Genomic DNA, 22,544 nt, shown 5'->3' with positions numbered 1-22,544 from the left:
GAACCAGGAACCTGTGGTTAAGAATAACGTTTTACTGGTGGTAGGGCTTTGTGCAAGCTCGTCTGGGTAGGTACCACCCACTCATCAGATATTCTACCGCAAAGCAACAATACTTGATATTGTTGTGTTCCGGTTTGAAGGGTGAGTGAACCAGTGTAATTACAGGCACAAGGGACATAAAATCTTAGTTCCCAAGGTTGGTGGCGCATTGGCTATGTAAGCGATGGTTAACATTTCTTACAATGCCAATGTCTAAGGGCGTTTGGTGACCACATACTATCAGGTGGCCCATATGCTCGTCCGCCTTCCTATTCTATAAAAAAAAAAAAAAACTCGTCTCTATATGCATATTATCTATAACATTTCTTCTCTATGCCACGTATGCGGATGATATTCAATTACCTTTTAGATATACAAGTAGATAAAAGTTTTAAACTTCAATAAAGAAACAAAAGTACTGCAGGAACCCTGTCCTAATCTTGAAACCGTGACCTCCGGTACTAGTTCAAGAACAAACTATTACCTAAAATGCTAATGTGGCGTGATTTATGAATTGCCTACGGTGTTAAAGATAAATATCTTTTGCAATGCTTAGTTAGCATTACTGACCGCTCTGACTATTAACATATACTATATGTACTTATGTCTTATATCCTAAAAATTATGATGTACCCTTTTTATGGTATCGGTAGCCGGACAGGCAAATGGTCCACCTGATAGTAAGTAGTCAACACCACCTAAAAACATTGGCATTGTGAGAAATGTTAATGTTCCTTACATTACCAAATCTTACAAACTAATATGTTATGCTCCTTTTGGTGGTAGTTACACTGGCTCACTCGCCATTTAAGCCGGAACTCAATAATACTACGTATTACTGTTTGGCGGTAGAATACTTAGTGAGCAGATTGCCGATTGCATCTACAGAGGCTATTCTTACCAGAGACTATCGAACTGTGCAGATGATATAAGACACAAGAATGTGCGTATATAAATGCGCGTTGTTATCTTTCAAACTTATAATCCGATAGGCGAAAAAACGAATTAACCGGTAATATATCAGGCAAAAGACAGTTTTACGTGCTTTCCGAGGCGCGGAAAACTGTCCAGAAAGTATCAAACTCATATATAGTATGATTGTTTTTATGTTATCATATAATATACATGATATGATGTGACAATGGCGCATAATAACGACATTAAAAATTATGTAGTAGTATCAAAGCGACCTATTTTAGGGATCATTTGGTTTAGTGCCAAAAAATAAAATCACAAATTCTGGACTACGCAGGTGGCGCTGTAATGTAGGTGAAACATAGGTGAGACGTCGTTTGCTTCTTATAAATCATAAGAAGTAATGAGACTTTTTCAATTTCAATTCGTTTTTAATAAGCAATTTATTAAACTGTTTATTAAATACGTAAGAAGATGGCGGGTACCGACTAGATGCGGAAGGCGGAGGACCGGGAGCTTTGGCGCACCTTAAGAGAGGCCTATGTTCAGCAGTCGACAACGAGGCTATAGATTGATTGAAATACAAAAAATATTTATTTTGGTATATATAAACATAACATAAATAACATTAATAACATTTTTAACAGACTTAAAAAGAAAGAAGTTATAAGTTTATCGGCTAGATCAATTTGAGTGATTAAAACTTTATTCTATTAATTTTTCAAAAACTTAACAATCCGTTTCCAACTGCGTTATATTTCTAGAAATTTAGACAGTTACTTTTTTATCGAAATCGGTTCTGCGCTTTCTTACTTATATAGTAATTATTAATGCAGCTTAATAACACCACAAATTAACTTACACCTTTCATTAGGTACTCAAAGTACCTGTACCGAAATTACAGAAGAAATATAAACGATTCTAATTTGTCACATTATCCTTACTTACAGAGAAGGGCATGTACCTTGGTTCACCGTGCGAGTTCAAATGCAACCCGGAGCTGGTGCACGTGTACTGCGAGCCGAGGAGTAGCTCCTGCCAGTGTGACCCCAAGCACCCAGTCGCGCTCGGCGTCGCCAAGGGATGCGCGAAACGTAGGCGATATTATACCACAATTTATGTATTTATTACAATAAAATATACATTATTTTTAGTGCACTCCGAGCTTAAATAGCAATCTCTCTTTGGCAGCCTAAAAGTAAAGGAAAGAAAATTTCAGGGTTGTACATGACACATGTACAAATTTGCTAAGGGTAAATAATTTATTGACTTTGGTTAAGATTAAAAAGCAAGAAGAGCCCTTCTTTAACTCGTTGTTAATAAGCAACATTAATATAATTATATTTTAATAGAAATTTGAAGTAAACTCAATTAAACGTTGCAAAACTTCCCGTTTGATTAAATAATTTCAGAGGGTACTTTCTGTCCCAAAACTTTTCATAACCTACTGACGTTGTTGAAATTTGCTGAAATCTGTTGTTGACAGTTTATTCATGTCACATTATTGACACTTGTGAGTTAAATTTTCGGTAAATAATAAATAGTTTCATTAATATTCATACTGCCTCGTGGATCTAGTGACTGCTGATCCAGAAATTCCATGTTCCTGAATCCTCGTCCTGGAGAAATTGGTCGTGCCAATAAATAATTATTGGGTTTGCTTTTAAGGTATTATATGTAGCAAGCAGCTCAGAATTAAGACTTTGTATATAAACAGTTATAATATCTGATTAGAACACCAGTAACTAAACCGAGGAATGCGTGGTCAAACCTTTTTAACGCTGAAAAAACGCATTACGCATGTCCCCCACGGGAATAGTGGGTATGGTATGCAAGGCTCGCTGGTGTTCAAGGCACCGAGTACGCCCCGAACATCGGAATACCCACTAAAAAACCAACCCTAGTTACACTTTCCTTCTTAAGGAAAAGCACCACGGGATCGCTAGCGCATAGCCCAGTGGTGACAAATCTACAGTTGATACTTTTTTACTTTTTAGTACTACACAACGATATATGAATATTTATAATGTGTCACATGACAATTTTGTTGCAAGATTTTTTATATATATAGTAGTTTAAATATGAACCTTCTGCTGCTTACCGAAATTCTATTTCGTTTTTTTTAATATACTTATCATATTTAAAGTTTTTCTTCAGGGTTATTTTGGGACGGTTCTAAAATTTTGGTTTAACCTGTTTTATTTAAATGCACATGAAAAGAAGTTCGTAAACAATACTAATGATTCAATTATTTTTCTCCAGCTAAGAAATTGGGCGAACAATGCTTCTACCAGCAAACGTGTCGAGCATTCGATCTCCACGCGTCCTGTGTTCAAGTCAATCACAACGCTTTCTGCCAATGTGACTCTGGCTATCACACGACTAGCCACTCTCGTCCCACACACCGCGTTTTCTGTACTGAAGGTACGTCAAAGTTTGTTTCCACCATCAAATAATGTAGTAAGACAAAATTATGAGGCTAGTTTAAATTCATATCTTCATCTATGAATGACTTGTTCGTTTTTTATCCGTTTTCAGTTTTGGATACTTTATGAAATGAAATAATTAATCGCTCATTTTCAAGTTCATGTCAAATGTAACCTATACCACCTGTATGTCAAATTTACTGAATTTTACGATCGGTATAGTCGTAATGTGGTAACAAATAGCGAGTTACATCAGTCCGATTAATTTTTTTAGACCTTGTGCTGCTGACAGCCGACATGCCGACGCTGTTAGGAGTGGCTTCGGGTATATTTGTTCTGGCTGGGTTGCTGTGCATGGTGCTGCACTTATACACAAAGGCTAGATACCACCCGGCACATCTGGCCGACGCCAGGCTCACGCCGCCCTGTTTATATTCGCTAAATGATACTGGTAAATGCAAGCTACGAAGCAGGATCTTTTGTTATTTTTTAATTTAAAACTTAAAAAACTGACTTATTTGGGATAGTGCAATATTGTCCGAATATTGAAATGCAAACAGATGTGAAGTATAGTAAATGACTTTCGTGCAGGTGGCACATTGAGCGCGACACGTGCTTCGTCACGCGCGTCGTCTCGCAGCGGCTGCACGAGCGGGACGTTGGAGCTGGACGCGTCCCGAAGGGAGTCCCGTAGAGCTGCGTCGCGCGCAGGTGCGGCGCGCACGGCGGCCATCTTGTTAATCTCGCGCCACCTGAAGGCCGTAAGGGACGGCGGCGCGCACCCGCCCAAGTGCGCCGCCAAAGGTGATCCGGATGATGTATGCAGCGCGGCCCTTTATGCACGAATCGGTGTTCGCCGGGCGGCGCAACCTCCCCTAACGCCTAGAAATTTAGCTTTTCGATATAGTCTAGTTCAAAACACTTGCGCGTTTATAATTAAAGAAAGTTTGAGTTGATAAATATAAATTGAGGTTAAAATAAAAATTTATTAAGGTAATAATTAAGTAAGGTGTTCGAGGAGCGTTAGCGTGGGGTCGCATGATGTTCCACGTCGCTCGTGTCCGTTAGATGTCACGTTTTGGTGTTAGCGGCCACCGAGCGACGGTCTGCGAGTGCACTATCACTTATCAAATCAAAAATTCAATTCTAAACAATTAATATGTTTCTACACAAAAATTCTGAACATAGACATTACTCAAAAGTTTGTAACTTGTGAAATAATTTGAGTAAAACCTCTTAAATAATATATTAAAATTGAGCTTAAGCATATAATAACTATTACTACTATTTCATTTCGTTCCTCCACATGAAACAACTGTAAACAGACATGGACCCAAATAAATGTGAATTGATAGTGGTATGCAATCGTAAGACGTAATACGCTCTTCGTGTGGCGCGAGCAGGATGGCCAACGTCCTTTCTCTCTTCTGTGTCTATCAGCTTTTGTATCGTCAACGAAACTGAAGGTGGCGTAAGCCTTATACATTACTTATTACCACAAACTCTGTACAACTAATACATTCAATCTCTAACGATCACTACAGCACCATACAAAATGCTTTATGCTGCAATTGATTACTTCCTAATTTTCCTTCTATTTTAAACATAATATGAAACAAAAATAACATTAATTGCAAGACAATAAAAATTTAAAATCCCGACTGCTTTTAAAAAAGTAACTACACAAAGCATTGTCATTATGCCCTGAATATCTTCGCCAAGTGGCGTTTTACCATGTAACAATTAGCTTGAAAATTTGGCTACGCATTTTGCAATCAAAAATATGACCGTTTAAATTAAGGTTAGCCCAAGCTTCAGTTTCACGCAGAGCACGACGCTTCCGCTTTCCGTCTTCACATGTTTTGCATGGGAAATGCTTCAATCGCACGTGGTAAAATTGTCGAGTTTTAATCGCCTTTAACGGATAGTATTGCGGTATTTTACATTCGTTTTCTGTATTACCCATATCTAAGAGAGCTTGAAACTTCGTAGTTTTCACACTTGATACTTCAATTCACAATTCATCAATTAAAATGTTTGTTTTAAATTTTACTCCTTCCCCTATTAATGTTTTTCTACGGAATGTACGCCTTACATGTTTGTTGTTGCCTTTTTTTGTATATATCGTTTAATATTGAAAAATAGATTATAAAATAAAATATAAGAAGTTAAACTACTAAAAATTAACAACCTCTAAACTTTTAAATAAAAAAAAACTATTTTCTTAACAACAAGAAAGTCACATAACTTTCGTAGTGATTGGATTTTAAATTCATCAAGATTTATATGGATTCGACCATTTTGATGCGTGACTTTTCATCTCATTTAGGTTCGCGACGTCCAAGTTTAAGTTCAGTGCAGAGCAGCTCATCGTCGATCAGGAGTTACAGCGCCAAGAGATGGGAAAGAGAAAGGGAACAGAAGGAGAGAAGGCAGATGAGCATGCGTCTTGCTCAGTTGCACGACAAAATGGCGGCTGGCAGAGATCTTCCAAAACATGCGCCTACGCCATCCCCGCGGTCACCAAATAACTCCACCGATGGGCTGCTACCAGCTGTGTGTGAAATTAGAGAAGTATGGATATTACTTATTTTGATGCGTTTATAATGAGCTCGAGAGTTGCTGATGACTTTTCATATATAGCAAAAGAAAACAATATATTTATAATCTCTTTCCTAGCAATCTTAATTTATTTTATAATAAACTAGTTTTAATCTGCGGCCGTGAGGAAGGTCAAGTGCTAAAAAGTTATAAAAAGCATATGCATCAAAAACGGGCCAGTGAGCCATGAAAGAGTAACCAGTTACTTTCTCATATAAATGTACATATTAGGTTATGTACTAAAAGTAGGTAAACCAACAATTTAAATCTAACGTCAATCTCCTTCTTGATATTTTTTACTTTTTGTTTGTATATTAGTGGTAGGGCTTTTTGCAAGCTTGTCTGGGTAGGTACCACCTACTCATCAGATATTCTACCGCAAAACAGCAGTACTTGGTATTGTTGTGTCCGGTTTGAAGGCTGAGAGAGCCAGTGTAATTACAGGCACAAGGGACATAACATCTTAGTTCCCAAACTTGGTGGTGCATTGGCGATGTAAGCTATGGCTAAAACTACTTAACTGATTTTAATAATTCTTTCAAAATTTGAAACTAGCAACAAAGGCTATTAATTTAGTAAGGAAATATTTCAGGTTGAAATAATAGTAATTGTAAGGTCAAATAAAATAGATGTTCATATGTTATAAATTACCTTCATATATAGTATAAAATTTTTGAAATGTTAAGTATATTTCCGTTACTCTCTTATTCTTGGTGCAATTTTTGCAGCTGGTTACGAACTCAGATCAGCAATTGCAAGGCGTTGATGGTCCCTGTTCGAGTTCCTCGCTTTACTGACAGCAGCGGTCTACGACCATTAGGTCGATAGACTCCCTGTCGTCGGACGGCAACCCCGCCGTCGCCTGGATGTAGTTACACCGTTAAACCGGACGATTTGCGTATATGAGAACGAAGACTTGAAGTGTGGACGAGATACGAAGCGCAATATCAGTGAAATAAGAAGAAACAGCACTATTGATTTTATTTTTCTTGAAACCCCAGGGAAATGCCATATCGAATATAGAATTTATTGTAAATGATTTTTATTTATATAAAAGTTCAACGCTATTTTTAAATCACATCGCGATAGATAATAAGATTTCAAAAAGTCCGTAATAGAAAAGATTTACATAGACAGGTTTAACAAATAGTTAGTTGAAATAAATGAGCCACTTCTCGTAGTAATTAAACGATAATTTAATATAAAATGCATGTGATACAAACGAACCGTGTAAATAAGAATATGAAATTATCGATATAAACGATATCTTAATATTAACAGCTGGTCATAAACTAGGTTACGATATTATCAAAAGATTTCTAGAAACGAAGTGCTTAAAGCTTCTAGCGAGGAGCTTTGCCGATAGCTATAGGTCAAATATATGTATTGGTTTAAATAAAAAATGAAATAAAATCGACTACATTTGTTAAAAAACGTTATAGTTAGGTCGTACATTTGTTTGTGTATATTTCATGGTTAAAATCTAGAGAATCATGAACAACTAACCAAACGATAGAGAAAACATATTTAAACTTATAAGTTGATTCGATTATTACCAGATTTAAGACACAAAAACAACGTATATGAAATGTATATGTTTATACAAAACGTCTGGGGTTTTTAATTGAGTCGGCTTATACTTAATTTTTTTCTAGATTTTAATCATGGTATAAATAAATATAAGTTAAAAGTGTAAAGTTAGTGTTATGGTTTGCCTTTGTACAAATTTTGTTACTTAAATATATGATTTAGGTGTTATTTAAGCCAAAAGTGTTATGTTCAAAAATATGAAACCAAATAAATGTTATTTGTATAAAACGTGTGTTATTTTCGTCAAAGGAAAAATCGAACCAAGAATACACCTTTTGGTTTTTATTTAAAAACTCTTTGAAGCTAAGTGGCTAGTGAAATTTTAAACAACATCGGATGACTATTTTTATACATAATGACAGATACCGTCTATTGGACTTTAAGTGAGGACAAATGCCACTGAGCATTTAATTCGTTTATGTATTTAATTACTCGGCTGTACCTCTCGAAATCATTGTTGAGAAGCCTGCATGTATCAGATTAAATTCTGCTACATACCCGGCAATACGCATCGGAGCAGCCTTCTATTTCTTTTGCAATATGACAATAATTATTTTCTTTTAAAAAAATTTCAACCCATAAATAATGTCAACTTAAGCTCGATTTATTTAGAAGACCATTTATCACCACCACCACAACAAATAGAGTATTTTAAGATCTTTAAGATTTCCTATTATGTATTCGATACATAATTCTCATACTAGTTGTATATAGCAATGCGAATGTCAGGCTTGCTATTCCAACCTTATAAGTACCTACATAGTCAAACTGGTTCTTACTAAGGAAAAAAAATAATGTGACCTATACAATAATTGCTTACATTCAACTATAGAACATTGTCCGCAATAAGAAATTTAATACGATAAACGTAGTACAAATAATCAAATTAAAAAACTCCACTTCTCTGCGTTTACTGTCATACGGTGTGTCTGTTGATTCAGTCAGCAGAGTAGGATATGTAAGGCCATTTTCTCAGGAAACGTTCGTCAAGCAGTTCCTCTTCGTTTTTGTTTTTGTTTTTTTAAACTTCTGGTTTAACAACTTCGAATATATCGTAATTTTAACTTAAAAATACTTGAGATATACATTATATTGAATTAATAACTGTCTTTGTTATGTGCCTTAGACTTGTTTATGTAGATAAATAGGACCTATTTAAATTTTACGAATGAAAAAACGGTTCCTAGGTCTCATTCGTTATCTACAACTTTTCTTCTAAACTCTTTTATAATCTCCACTAATACTATAATATATATACTATAATATCAGAAAAGTAAATTTGTTACACTTTCAAGTCTTATTACTCAACTGGTAAAATTTTGCATACATTGTATGGGATTATATCGCTTACGTGCATAGATTAATAACTGCTTAAGTGATTTTGTTTGCTTAGAAAATTTAATCTTGTATTCGGTACAACGATAAAATTGTATTGTTTATTTGATTTGACGGTAAAAATTAACAAAAAAAAAAACATTTTATAACAGGAATGCAATAGGCAAAATCAAGATGTGACCAGTCAACAGTTCGAAAGTTTGTTTAACGCAGATATTTCACCGCTACGAAATGTGCCAGTTGTATAAAAATATACGACATATATTAATACATTCTATTTAAGATTCTGTATCCCTAACGATTTTTGCTACAGATATATATAGTTTGTGATTTCAGCTAATACTAATTCACAAAATGTCTTAGTAACAGCCAGTTACATAATTATTCACCTTGAAGCTTTTTATTCGTAATAAAAAACGTTATATATACGTAGTATGTAACGTTATATATAAATCTGTTATTAAATAAAATTATTATAATTCAAACAATATTATTAAACTATTTTGGTTGTCGGGAAATGGTAGGAACATGAGTTAGGGCCTTTTCTATAACCCTGACGTGTATGCAAATAAACAAACTCACATTGATATTGATAATATCATATGAACAAGATATATATTTATAATTTTCCTTATGGGAATTTGTATATAACGTACGAGTTTTGAAAATACATAGCTAATTGTTCTTGCACTGTATTTCATTACTCAATATTGTCATTGTTATAATTATTCCATCTCGTACAAGACACCGAAGGAAAACAAGAGTAAAGCTATAGCAGGTTCCAATTTAGTTATTTTCTCGAATATTCTACGAGTATCCACCAAATCATATAAAGCAGCTTGGTGGATGATCCTTGACAAAAGACAAAGCCCATCAGTGGGCCCTTTACAGGCATATTACTTTTAAAAATTAATGTACATTTAAAAATAAAATTTAAAATAATAAGGAGAAATTAAACGAACATATAGTTTATTTTTTATATTTTCATTCCTATTTGAGAGGCGATACAACACAATGAAATCTTAGTTGTTGGCGAATTTTGGAATGTATAGTGTTTAATCAACCTCTTCGATAGTTGGGCCAGCACCACCTCCGGGAGCTGCACCACCGGCTCCGGGCGCTCCGCCAGGGAAGCCCGGCATACCGCCTGGCATACCTCCCGGTGCTCCTCCGGCACCCTGGTACATCTTCGTGATAATCGGATTGCAGATGCCCTCCAATTCCTTCTGTTTGTGCTCATATTCTTCCTTGTCAGCCAGCTGGTTGGAGTCGAGCCATTTGATGGTGTCATTGCATTTGTCCATAATGGTCTGCTTGTCGGAGTCAGTAATCTTATCCTTAAGCTTCTCATCTTCCATCGTGGACTTCATATTGAAGCAATAAGATTCCAAAGCATTCTTAGCCTGAATGGTCTCTTTCTGCTTCTCATCCTCATTTCTGTATTTCTCAGCCTCATTGACCATGCGCTCAATCTCCTCCTTGGAGAGACGACCCTTATCATTGGTGATAGTGATTTTGTTCTCCTTGTTGGTTGATTTCTCGACGGCGGATACATTTAAGATACCGTTTGCGTCGATGTCGAAGGTCACCTCAATTTGAGGAACTCCACGAGGCGCAGGAGGAATACCAGTCAATTCAAATTTACCAAGGAGGTTATTGTCCTTTGTCATTGCACGCTCACCCTCAAATACTTGGATGAGCACTCCAGGTTGGTTGTCGGAGTAGGTGGTAAAGGTTTGAGTTTGCTTGGTGGGAATGGTAGTGTTGCGCTTGATGAGAGTTGTCATAACACCACCAGCCGTCTCAATACCAAGTGACAGTGGGGTGACATCAAGCAGAAGCAAATCTTGGACCTCCTCGGACTTGTCGCCGTGCAGAATTGCAGCTTGTACTGCAGCACCGTAAGCGACGGCCTCGTCGGGGTTAATGGATTTGTTAAGCTCCTTACCGTTGAAGAAGTCTTGAAGGAGCTTTTGCACTTTGGGAATACGAGTAGATCCACCAACAAGTACAATGTCGTGAATTTGAGATTTGTCCATTTTAGCATCACGAAGAGACTTTTCAACAGGTTCCATTGTGGATCTGAACAGATCAGCGTTCAATTCTTCGAAACGAGCCCTAGTGATAGAGGTATAGAAGTCGATACCCTCAAAGAGAGAGTCGATTTCAATACTAGCTTGGGTTGAAGATGAAAGAGTTCTCTTCGCCCTCTCGCAAGCAGTTCTTAACCTACGGAGTGCCCTCTTGTTGGTGGTAAGTTCTTTCTTGTACTTCCTTTTGAATTCCTGGACGAAATGATTAACCATGCGGTTATCGAAGTCCTCGCCTCCCAAGTGAGTGTCACCGGCTGTGGACTTTACCTCGAAGATTCCATCCTCGATGGTCAGGATGGACACATCGAAGGTACCACCACCGAGATCGAAAATAAGGACATTACGTTCTCCAGTCCCCTTCTTGTCAAGACCATACGCAATCGCAGCAGCAGTCGGTTCGTTGATGATTCGGAGGATATTTAAGCCAGAGATGGTACCCGCATCTTTTGTGGCTTGTCTTTGAGAATCGTTAAAATAGGCTGGAACCGTTATTACTGCATTCTGCACCGTTTTGCCGAGGTAAGCCTCGGCTGTTTCCTTCATTTTTGTTAGAACCATTGAGCTTACTTCCTCAGGGAAGAAGGTCTTGTCTTCACCTTTGTATGCTACCTTAATCTTTGGTTTGCCTCCATCACTGACCACTTCAAATGGCCAGTGCTTCATGTCAGCTTGTACAGTGGCATCCTCGAATTTACGACCAATAAGTCTTTTGGCATCTGTAACAATGGACAAGGGTAATGAGCAACTTGGACCTTATCTGTACTATTTAAACTTGTAATTGAGAAATTCTCAGATTATGTTTATCATTCACTATGTTCAGAGACTCTAGTCTAGTATATTGGGTATCATCATAAAATTTTTGGAATGCATCAATTCACATTGCATAAAAAGAATTATTGGGCAACAATCATAATTAAATTGTAAAAGAGAACTACTACCATGGTTGCCTGGAAGTACAATTTATCAAAGTATCTAAATTCTTTTATAGAAGTAAATTAATCATATCCATGTAAACAGTGAGTAATCTTAGCTAAATTTTAGAAAATATTCAAATAAGTGATTCATCAAACATCTCTGCATTATCAGTAGTATGAGTAAAAGGAAATACAAAAATGAGTTGTAAAATCATAATGAAAGATTATGTAATATTTCTTCGATATAAAAAAAATTATACATCAGGTAAAATCTATAGTTAATTGTACTATATCATTATTAACATATTATATATATGACATATTTATTGGTTTAAGTTACAATTATATAAGTAGCTTAAATAAAATAAAAACTTCAAAACAGTTTTCACAATCAATTATCAAGGCTTCATTCATTAGTTACAATATAAAAGAATAAAATAATTAATCAAAATCAGCAATTAAATGTAACTTGCATTAATGCAAACGATTTCTTTGTCTAAGGTTAAGACGGAAAAAAAACATTGTATTACATGTCAAGGTTTTGTTTTTATTTTATTATGTAGTTAAGTTTAGCGATTATTCTTTATATTAATCACCTTATCTTTTGTTTAAAATAAAATCATCAATAAATAGATATATGTTTAGCTTCTTCATAACAAAGCAAACTATCTACCAAATGTATAAGTTATATCGTGCCAAAGAGTCTTAAAATACATAGAAAAATATGTATTTTTATGCAATGTCATTGATTTACTAGATTTCAATAATGAATAGAATATATATAAACTTACCGAAAATGGTGTTATTAGGGTTCATTGCCACTTGGTTCTTAGCGGCATCGCCGATGAGACGTTCGGTATCCGTGAACGCGACGTACGAGGGCGTAGTCCTGTTGCCCTGGTCATTGGCGATAATCTCCACTTTCCCATGCTGGAACACGCCCACACACGAGTATGTGGTACCCAAATCAATACCTACTGCAGGTGCTTTTGCCATCTGAAACAAATTAACGAAAATTTAAACATCCGATATCTCATTAACTATATAGTTTACATTATATATACCTAAGCAGATATACATGTGTAGAGAAATCAATGATTCTGATAACATTCACGCGTATCACAGTACGCAACTAGAACTAAAGTCACGCCTCACGCGGTAAACGCATGGCGGCCATAGCTCAAACAAATAATCGATGCAGGAACGTTCTGGAAAGTCTAGGACAATTCCAAGCGTTTATTGTACTGAATGGGTAGTAATGCTAGTTTTTTACTTTGTTAAGATGTACCCACGTGTACATTTGCAATATCTAAAAAACTGAGACTAATGTTCTAGAATGTGCGGATATAAGTATCATTAAGCTGAGTATTGTGAAATTAAATTAAATATGATATAATTCATACAGTAAGTAGTTACGTAGGATTTAAAAATTCAATGAGTAATCACACGAACGTTAAGTTCAAGGAACTTCCGTCGAACTAAAAACTGATTCTACAAATTTAGTATATACATTTACCGAATTGCGATTAATTCTTAACAAAATGACAAATTAGACAAATAGCAAACAAAAATATAATACTCACTTTGTTAACTTAGCTTTACTTCTGTAGACTTAATAGTAGAACACTCAGCAAAGGTGCGCGATTGACGGCCTCTTTTACGAAATAAAATGGCGCCTGACGCCGCACCAGCAATTTATATGCGAGCGCGTAATCACGACGTCACGAGTATTTTCTGGAATATTCCTTAGTGTCGGCCAATCAGATCAAACCGTTTTGGGCGGGTATCGCTGTGATTGGCTGAAATTGTATACTCCAGAATGTCCAAGGGAGATCGGCCAGTAAACAGTGATGTTCATTCTTAATTTTATCGACACTTTAAAATATTATTTTTTGTCTTAATGAGATTTATTTTTTACCAATTTTATTGAGTAGTCTTGAAATTCTTAAGAGTAAAAACATCTTTTCATAATATAAAAATAAATTACATATCTTAATTTATTTCGATTGATTTGCTTTATGTGTTGTTACAGAAATTTAACATTTTATAATGCTACAGCTTTGAACCTCTCGTATTTTTTCTTAATTTTATTATTTTCTGCAAGTTTCTGTTTGTTATTTTAAAGGATACGATTAATCAAGCTTTAAAAATACCGATATCATGTGTATTTGTCTTATGTAAATTATCTATTTAAATAATCTTACTCAAGTGGTAAGGTAAGGAACCTTACTACTCTAACTAGTTTTAATAAGATCTTGATACAATTATTTATGAATAATATCAATTCGAGATTTTTTTAATACATTTAATATTCTGTGGCTTATACCGACAAATAATAAAGCACATCATTTGCTATACATACAATAGAATTGTAATGGACCACAGACAACATAGGTATATTCCGCACAGAAAATCAATACTTTAGTTAGGGTGCAACTGTAATGCTTAGCGCATTGCGTATAGCCGTATAGCGATGTAATTATATAATGTAGTAAAATAACCTTTGTTATTTGAATGACATTTGTTATGAATTTTAGGCTGTTTTCTCGTAAACCAAGCAGCTATTTTAATATTAAAATAACAGCTTCCGGTTCATTTAAGATGCTGTGAATTTGTATGTACCGTGTACATACTTAAAACTGTATTTTTTTTTATTTCAGTAGATATCATTATTAATTATTGACATAGTAACTGTGTACTACACATACTGATTTATTTTTTACTAGTTGCCAGTCCCGACTTTGTACGGGTAAAAATCGTGCGAGTAACTTACTCGTCCCATTTCTGCCCTTTTTTTATAGAATAGGTAGGCGGACGAGCATATGGTCCACCTGATGGTAAGTAGTCATCAACGTCGATAGACATTAGCATTTTAAGAAATGTTAACCATAGCTTACATCGCCAATGCGCCACCAACCTTGGGAACAGAGATGTTATATCCCTTGTGCCTGTAATTACACTGGCTCACTCATCCTTCAAACCGGAACACAACAATACCAAGTACTCTTGTTTTGCGGTAGAATAAAGTTGAAATTTACAAAAATACGTTTGTAGATGCTTATCAATCAATCAATCAATCAATTGATTGATTGATTGATAAGCATTTACTTATGTTGTAAAAAAAACCTTTGTTCAAAATCACAGCTTTCAATATTATTTTCTATACTAATTTTTAGCTGTGCGTTGATAGTTAGGACAAACGATTTCATAAGTATATATTTTACTCTCTTTATTTTTAAGATACACTTTATCCGGGATTCCGAACTGTTATAATGCTTGTCAAATTCTATTATTAAGGTAACCAATTATTACAAGTCAGCCATTTATATTGATTTTTAGGTGTTATTTGATATAACATGTTATGATATCTAACAAGATAGCTTCAAATAGTATTTAACGTTACGTTAAAATATAATTCTTTAAGAACATTTCATTTTGGTTTAGTCTTAAGGGGACTATAAAAACACCATTCAACTCAAAACCTTTTAATAAAACATTCAAATCAAATAACTCTCACGACTTATAAACTAAATAAATAACAATCAATGTTTTCAAAAAAATGTAGGAAAAATTTAGATTTATTTATATACATTGAAGTAATAGTATAATATTATTTAACTAATTTAAATGAGTAGTTGATAAATGTAATTGATCAACAATCATTATAATTCATAATATTTTCTTTTGTCTTTTAAGCAAAACATGCGTTGTTTGAACATAAAATGGTAATACTGTTTTATTTTCATTACATATGTACTCGGATTTAAATCTAAAAACTATAAAAACAAAATCTAGACTGTTCTAGATGTTTTTTGCAAAAATAAAATATTATTATGATATAAAAGTGAAGTGAAGCTTTAATTTTATTAGTTCGTAAGAAGAGCTTCATACTCTTCTTACATAAATTTATATAATAATATTAAGGAACAAATTTTAGATCATCGGAGTTACATTACATAACAAACATAACGAGTTACATTACATAACAAACATAACGTTAGTCATATGAAACTGCAATTATTGAAAGTTGATATAAATAAAGAATAAATAAACAAGAATAAATAAACACTTTCCCATTAAGTAATTTTATAAAAGTTAGTCAATTTCATAACTTTAGGCAAATTGTACAAATTTACCATTATTATTATAAAGTAAGTATAAATTATACAATAATTATGAATATTTATATAAAAAAAATAAAGCATAAATATTTTAACAACAATCTAATTTCATAAAAGCTTTTAAATATGATGAACATTTCTGTTTCGTTTTTAAATTATTATATAAAATTGATAATTTACTTTATTGAACATCTTCAGGCAAATGTACACATTTAGAACTATTATTGTACTTTAAAACTTACTTTCCCTACATTTGTATAATTCATTCAGTTACAGGCATAAAAGTAAATAAAACATAAAGACCAGGATAGCAGAACATTGGCAAATATGACAATGTTCGATATAAAAAGTGTATAATTTGTAACATATTACTGCTACATTAAGTTTAACGATAGTATTTTTGTCAATCAAATTAATAGATTGTTTGTAAAGTTCATGCCAATTTTGAAACATATATTTCTATTTTGATATAAATTTAATATAAACTTCAGATTGTGTTTCATGAAAATGTATGCAGAACTGTGTATTAATATGTTTGCATAACCTTTGTTTCATATTCAAGATATTTTTGTTTGTTTCTTTAACACTGATCAATGGCAAATTAACTAATTCAACTTTTATTTGAACGGTTACGGTCAATGACAGAAAATGCAATATGATTTGAGGTCTTCTGACTTATTAAGCCGAATGATAATTCATCTTAGGAATATTGAACTGCTGTTTATTTATTTTAATTGCATATAATATCTTTTTTTTTCTATGTAACCACTGTTATGATAAATTAATGGTAATAGAGGGTACAGAATTGTCATTTTCTAAATAATGATATCATTCTTTCTTTCAATAGGGGACCAATTAGCATTCAGTATTTAGTTATGTAGATAAGTGAATCTGACATATCCCATTTCGAAATCTGGCTAACAGAGCTGTTCTTCTCTGTTGGTATCGAAAATGGGCACGAACTTTCTCGACAACCTAATTAAAGCAGACTTATATGTCTTACAATATGAAACTAAGACTAGACCAAAGATCATGAGATTCTGAAGTATGTTTGGTACATGGAACCTAAAGCGGTTGTAAGGAACCATGCGAAGCAGCACCACCAGGTTGCGAAACCGAATACACCGCGGTATACGTCCTCTGTGAAGACCTGGAAATACAATTAATAGTTTTTTTAAATTATTTTTAAACATTTACATTTATGTTAAAATTATTCCAAGGCAATAATTATATTTTTTAAACTATGTACATTAGAAAATAAAATTTTATATCACATTTAAGGATTATGCCAAAGATTGCATTAAAAGATTAACACAGAAACATAATTTTAAAAAAGATCATACACTTAAACATTACTGTCTTTTAAAACTAAATTCAATATAATACTGAAAATTCATATTAATAACAAAATAAAATCAAACCATTTTCAAATTTTCCCAAGCCATCTGAAACTGTTCCATGCCTTCCAAATTCACAACTGGTTTCTCTTCCACCGTGACCTCCTCCTGTTTATAAAATAATGCACTCCACGAGTAACCTCCGAGTGTCTTATACATGAGGGCCAAGTAGAGACACATAATTATTGGACATATATATTGTAACGCCACTACACATAGATAGTAGAACACTGATGCTATCTGGAACAAAGATATATAAGCTTTGTTAATAATGTATTGTAATGTATATATTTGTTAGATTTTCTAGATTATATAAATCGGATTATATTAATCAAAATCAGTTTAGTGGTGAAAACGTAAGAAGAGTGACTTTCGTATTTATAATGTTGACATTGAAACAATAATAAAGATTATTTTTATTTTATGTAGACAAGTATATGTGAATGTCGCAGAGATAGAACTTCAGTTCAGCTATCTTAATTCGCACGTATTACATTATTTGATGGAACAATTGATATATGTTATTTAATAAATGGCAAATTGTTACCTTTTTCTGCAGGTCAATATTTGTTATTCTTCCTGCTTCCTTCTTTTGTATGTCCAGTCGACGTTGAGCCATGTCTAGGTACGCTTGCAGTAGCTTAGGCATTAAAGCAATTCGGAACAATACGGTGCCTATCACAAGTACAAAGCGGAGTGTGTCAAAAGCTTGGTCAGTCATGCTGAAATCATGTAATTATAATCAAAAATTTAAAACAAATAGTTACTATATCTTTACATCACTCTTTTTTGTGTTGCTCTCCATACTTCTTCAAGATATAATATATTTAACGATGAATTAAATTAATATAAGTTTTCATTATATTATTATTACTGTTTTAATTACTATATCAGTCAAGGAGGTATGACTACCTCCATAGTAAAGACAGTAAAATAATGTTTCCAATGATGAAGAAACTGGAATAATTATTTTTGTATTGCTTAAAAAGTATTTTTTGGACAAGATTTTGGAGCGACAAGCAATATGTGGTATATTAAAAAAAAATAAAAACTCACAGCGGTTCCGTCATACCCGAGAACACGCGGCCCGCCAGGTAGCGGCGCGCCACGGGCCGCAGCCACAGCAGCGCCAGCGCCGCCGCCGCGCACAGTGACGCGCTCGCTCGCCACCCGCAGGCACTACAGTACGAGTAACATGCATTATAGTACAATATGGATGTCCAGCAATTTACAAATTATTATAACAATACAAAGAAATTAAATATTATTTATTTTGGTAATAATTAATACTATACTATAAATAAATTGAGCAAAACCTATTTTTTTTTTTACATAAATTCATAGAAATTCATCAAAAGCTCATTATAATTATAATGACATTATGTTAAATACTATTTTAAAAGTGACTTTAACAGTTAAATATTGTTATAACTATTTACTGAAAATACAAAACTAATAATGGGTTGATTTAAATGTAAAAAACATTGTATTTATTGTACCTCATTGAATCCCAATGCATTCTGGCAACTCTAAGACCAGGGAAAGTAAATAAAGTGCCAACGATAGCTGCCCACACTGCCAATGACAATTTCAAAATCAACTTCGATGCTGGACCGCTGAAAACATAGAACGAAGAATTATTATATAGAGTCTAAGACACGTTTGCATTGCTAAATATAGTGTTGGATATATATATTTTTTATCCTTATTTAAATTATATTTTTTTTTAATAAAAAGCTTTATTGAATAATTTTTAGAAGATTTTTGTTTAGGTAATGAAACTCACACTGATGTTAAGCCTTGATTTTGCAAAAACTTAGACGCATTTTCATGGAAGCTATCATATGCCGGGTCCACACCAACTTCCAAATTACTTTCATCCACAATAAGCACCATCATAGCAATGAGCAAAAATACACAGAAAGCGACAATACATGTCGACCTCTCCCCAATGGATTCTTCACTTGTGAAGTATTGCTTTGTTAGGGATAGAAGAATTTTACTGAACATTCATTAAGGAGTTATTTATTTTAATTTTATCAGTTGTAAGACAGTATTTCAAGCTTGCCTATGGCCTACTAGGTATACTCATTGTCCATTATACTACCATTAATAAGCAATACTTTTTATAGCTGTATTTAAGTTTGAATTGTATTAAATAATTTAATAACCTATTGAAAAGGATACAATGAAAACAGTACAACCAGCAGACACCACACCATACTTAAATTAAATTCATCTTTCAAAGGGAATATTGATGTGTAAATCTGGAAATAAAAAAATACACATTGTTATTCACTTATATATCAAACAATTAAAAAACAAGGCATATATAGTCAGTTGCAGTTTACTCATTGTAGATAGGTGCTAAAACAAAACCATATGTTAATTAACTTAAATTAGCAATGTTAGAGACAAAACTTATTATGTAAGGAATGCATACATACCTCTGACATTATATATACAATGCCTGTGTATAATGAAAAATCTACTATCCATATGTATTCTGTGTAAAACCTTAGGTGAACAACATCCAAGTGAGTAACTGGAGCCGTCTCTAACTGTATGTCCAAGCTACGAGGTACGTGAAATGTTTCCGGCTTTCCATTCGATTCATTTTTCCCACCTTTCCTGCCTTTCGGCTTATCCTTAGGAACTCCCGCCAAAGCTTTTAATTCACTATTATCTGGGTACAAATAGCGATACAATCCTTGGGAACATAATAGCCATCGTGCGAATGAGTAATTACCAAGCTTTTGTATCACTGATACCATTATCAGTGTTATTACCAGCTGAGCCCCGAGTAAAGCCTAAAATAACATAACATTATGATAAATCTTGTGTTACTATATTTTAAGGGAAACCCTGGCTGGTTTTTGTATAACATACCATTGCAATATGAGTTTCATTGGCTGATAAACCTCATGATCGTCTAGATGTAAAAAATTATTTTTAATTTTCTCCGGGATCTATAACCTCAATCAGTACACCCACACACAATAATACGGCCAAATAATAAAGATTTATCTATTATATGTCATTTTCGATAGCTATAGCTGAACTGTATGCAAAAGAAAGAGAGATAAGTATAAATAAATTGTCAAACATAGCTCTTATTTAATTTATTAGGATAGCATTCAAGTTAATTTAGTCTAACTATCTTTATAAATGTAAATTGTAACTTGCTTAAACGAAAATAATTAATTAGTTATTACAGTGCTGTATTATAAATATTTTGTCTAAATTAAATCAATATAAAATATTGAACATGGAATGAAATAGTATCTATATTTACGGCTAAGGAATGCAACTTAAATATTGTAAATTTAATATAATTTTTGCATCTGGCTTTGTAAATATAAGCCATTTGGATTTACGTTCCTGTTTTCATTATTTTCAAAATTAAACGAAAAAAATAAAAATGATTTTTAATGTGGTAATGTGTATTTTTAACTCAAATTTCCTTTAAATTTATTTAGACTTTAATACACACAGAATCGCACAAAAATATTATAAAATATTTTTCCTAATGGTATCCCGAATCCCGATACAAATGTCGCGTTGCGCATCGATGACGAGTTCGCTCACTGGACAATCATATTGATTCCATTTATTTCGGTGTCGTCGCCGCCGAAGTCCGCAGGCGGATGCGACGAACCTAGATAGATAGGAATATTTTTTTCGTGTATTGTGTTAAACTATCAAAATGGGGTCGTTGTTTCGGAGTGAGGAAATGACTTTGTGTCAACTTTTCCTACAGAGTGAAGCAGCCTATGCTTGCGTGTCTGAACTTGGTGAATTGGGGCTCGTACAATTCCGCGACGTGAGTATAAAACGCCCTTTTTATTTTGAACAGTACAATTTCAACTTAGACTGAAACATGTAATTGCTTTGGTTCCCATTAATACTATTTAAAAAAAAAGGAACTAGAAAGCGTGTGACCCTAATTCGTTTGCTTAAAATCTTTGTTATCCTTTCATTTTATTACACAGCAGTAGGTATAGTAAGACTTTGCTTAGAGTTATTGATTTTCTATTGTATTATTATATATATATTTTAATTATATATTTATCAAGTTAAATGTTGTATATACTTTCTTTATATGAATATTCTAACATTTTTTTATTAGTAAAACTTTAGATATATATTACTAGTGTAATGAATTCCCAGTGATTGACACCTTATCATACTTCAACTCATAATATTTTATGTCAGACTATGGATAAAATATTAATGTGGATATCCTTAGTTATTATAGGTGTTACATGTGGATATCCTTAGTTATTTATTGTAAACAATTTTTTAAACATAAAATGGATAGTTATGTAATAATTATAAATGTAGGTATTATATTTCTTATTTTTTTCAATTTGAATAAAAAAAAAATTAGTACAGCTTTGTAATGATACCATCTAATCAAGAGAGTCCTTTGCCCAGCTTAGCAACATTAACCAACTGAAAAAAAAATTTGATAAAGTATCTTTTGTGTATTTTCCTTATAATAATACATAATACTTTTTAACAATAACAAAGTACAAATACCACTTAAGAAATATTTAATCATGTCATAAAAATAACACCCTTTGTAAAGTATTAAAAATAACAATCAAGTTTGAATCTTAACACATGCCTTATAAGAATGGTTGTTAAGTTTTCTTATCATAAAATAAAAATCCCTAAAATAAAATTGTGTCCTCAAGTTAATTAGAATGCTACAAAGGAGGATATTCCAAAGTACAGTAAATCTGTATGCTTAGGTATAATTGACACTGGCCTTATATGTAAAACTGTTTACTATTAATGTACCATTTTAGGTTATGGTTTGTTTTTCTTATGTAAATATTTCCTCATATATATTTACATCAATTTATTATGGACATGTATAATAGAATGAAAAAACACAATTTTGATAAGTCTTATTGAGTGTGAGTATTATGCAAGAAGGATCAATTAAAAGGTTTATAATTATTAATATATTTAAAAGTAAGATATGTCTTCTTTAAAAATGAAGAATTTATGCTATTAACTACATTTCCATAAATTGTATGTTTTTGTAAACCAAAATTAAGACATTATTTTTTAATAGCATTTGAAGTTAAATTAAGGTCAGTTA

The 22,544-nt window shown here is 33.2% G+C and overlaps 4 protein-coding genes across 9 annotated transcripts in view; 2 read left to right on the top strand and 2 right to left on the bottom strand.

Annotated features, from left to right (window-relative positions):
• Positions 1-7,670, top strand: part of LOC126769154 (uncharacterized) — a 62,885-nt gene extending 55,215 nt beyond the window's left edge. Inside the window, exons 3-8 of one of the 2 annotated variants that reach the window (XM_050487774.1) lie at positions 1,905-2,048; positions 3,217-3,378; positions 3,655-3,831; positions 3,972-4,091; positions 5,710-5,954; positions 6,710-7,670. In XM_050487774.1, the coding sequence (XP_050343731.1) occupies positions 1,905-2,048; positions 3,217-3,378; positions 3,655-3,831; positions 3,972-4,091; positions 5,710-5,954; positions 6,710-6,778 (917 nt within the window). In that variant the 3' untranslated portion in view covers positions 6,779-7,670. Of the gene's footprint in view, positions 1-1,904; positions 2,049-3,216; positions 3,379-3,654; positions 3,832-3,971; positions 4,185-5,709; positions 5,955-6,709 lie in introns of both variants that reach the window. The other variant, XM_050487772.1, reaches the window with a different exon arrangement.
• Positions 7,671-9,871: 2,201 nt separating this feature from the next.
• On the bottom strand, positions 9,872-13,677 carry LOC126769125 (heat shock 70 kDa protein cognate 4). Its single transcript, XM_050487713.1, has 3 exons — positions 13,497-13,677; positions 12,705-12,909; positions 9,872-11,715 (listed from the first exon to the last, which is right to left on the bottom strand). Exons 2-3 carry the CDS (start codon positions 12,907-12,909, stop codon positions 9,962-9,964), a joined length of 1,959 nt encoding a protein of 652 aa, XP_050343670.1. The 5' UTR covers positions 13,497-13,677; the 3' UTR covers positions 9,872-9,961.
• A 2,490-nt stretch (positions 13,678-16,167) lies between these two features.
• Positions 16,168-20,437, bottom strand: LOC126769141 (transmembrane protein 161B). Its single transcript, XM_050487743.1, has 9 exons — positions 20,321-20,437; positions 19,879-20,241; positions 19,619-19,698; positions 19,218-19,433; positions 18,931-19,047; positions 18,488-18,610; positions 17,979-18,153; positions 17,456-17,671; positions 16,168-17,184 (listed from the first exon to the last, which is right to left on the bottom strand). Exons 1-9 carry the CDS (start codon positions 20,321-20,323, stop codon positions 17,065-17,067), a joined length of 1,413 nt encoding a protein of 470 aa, XP_050343700.1. The 5' UTR covers positions 20,324-20,437; the 3' UTR covers positions 16,168-17,064.
• A 562-nt stretch (positions 20,438-20,999) lies between these two features.
• LOC126769117 (V-type proton ATPase 116 kDa subunit a 1) overlaps positions 21,000-22,544 on the top strand; it is a 32,339-nt gene continuing 30,794 nt past the window's right edge. For all 5 annotated transcript variants that reach the window (XM_050487682.1, XM_050487681.1, XM_050487685.1 and 2 more), the window contains exon 1: positions 21,000-21,254. In XM_050487682.1, coding sequence (XP_050343639.1) covers positions 21,138-21,254 — 117 coding nt within the window. In that variant the 5' untranslated portion in view covers positions 21,000-21,137. The remainder of the gene's footprint in view (positions 21,255-22,544) is intronic.

Source organism: Nymphalis io, chromosome 6 (assembly GCF_905147045.1).
Source record: "Nymphalis io chromosome 6, ilAglIoxx1.1, whole genome shotgun sequence".
NCBI classification, from domain to species: domain Eukaryota; kingdom Metazoa; phylum Arthropoda; class Insecta; order Lepidoptera; family Nymphalidae; genus Nymphalis; species Nymphalis io.
This window is presented reverse-complemented; position numbering and strand designations above follow the sequence as displayed.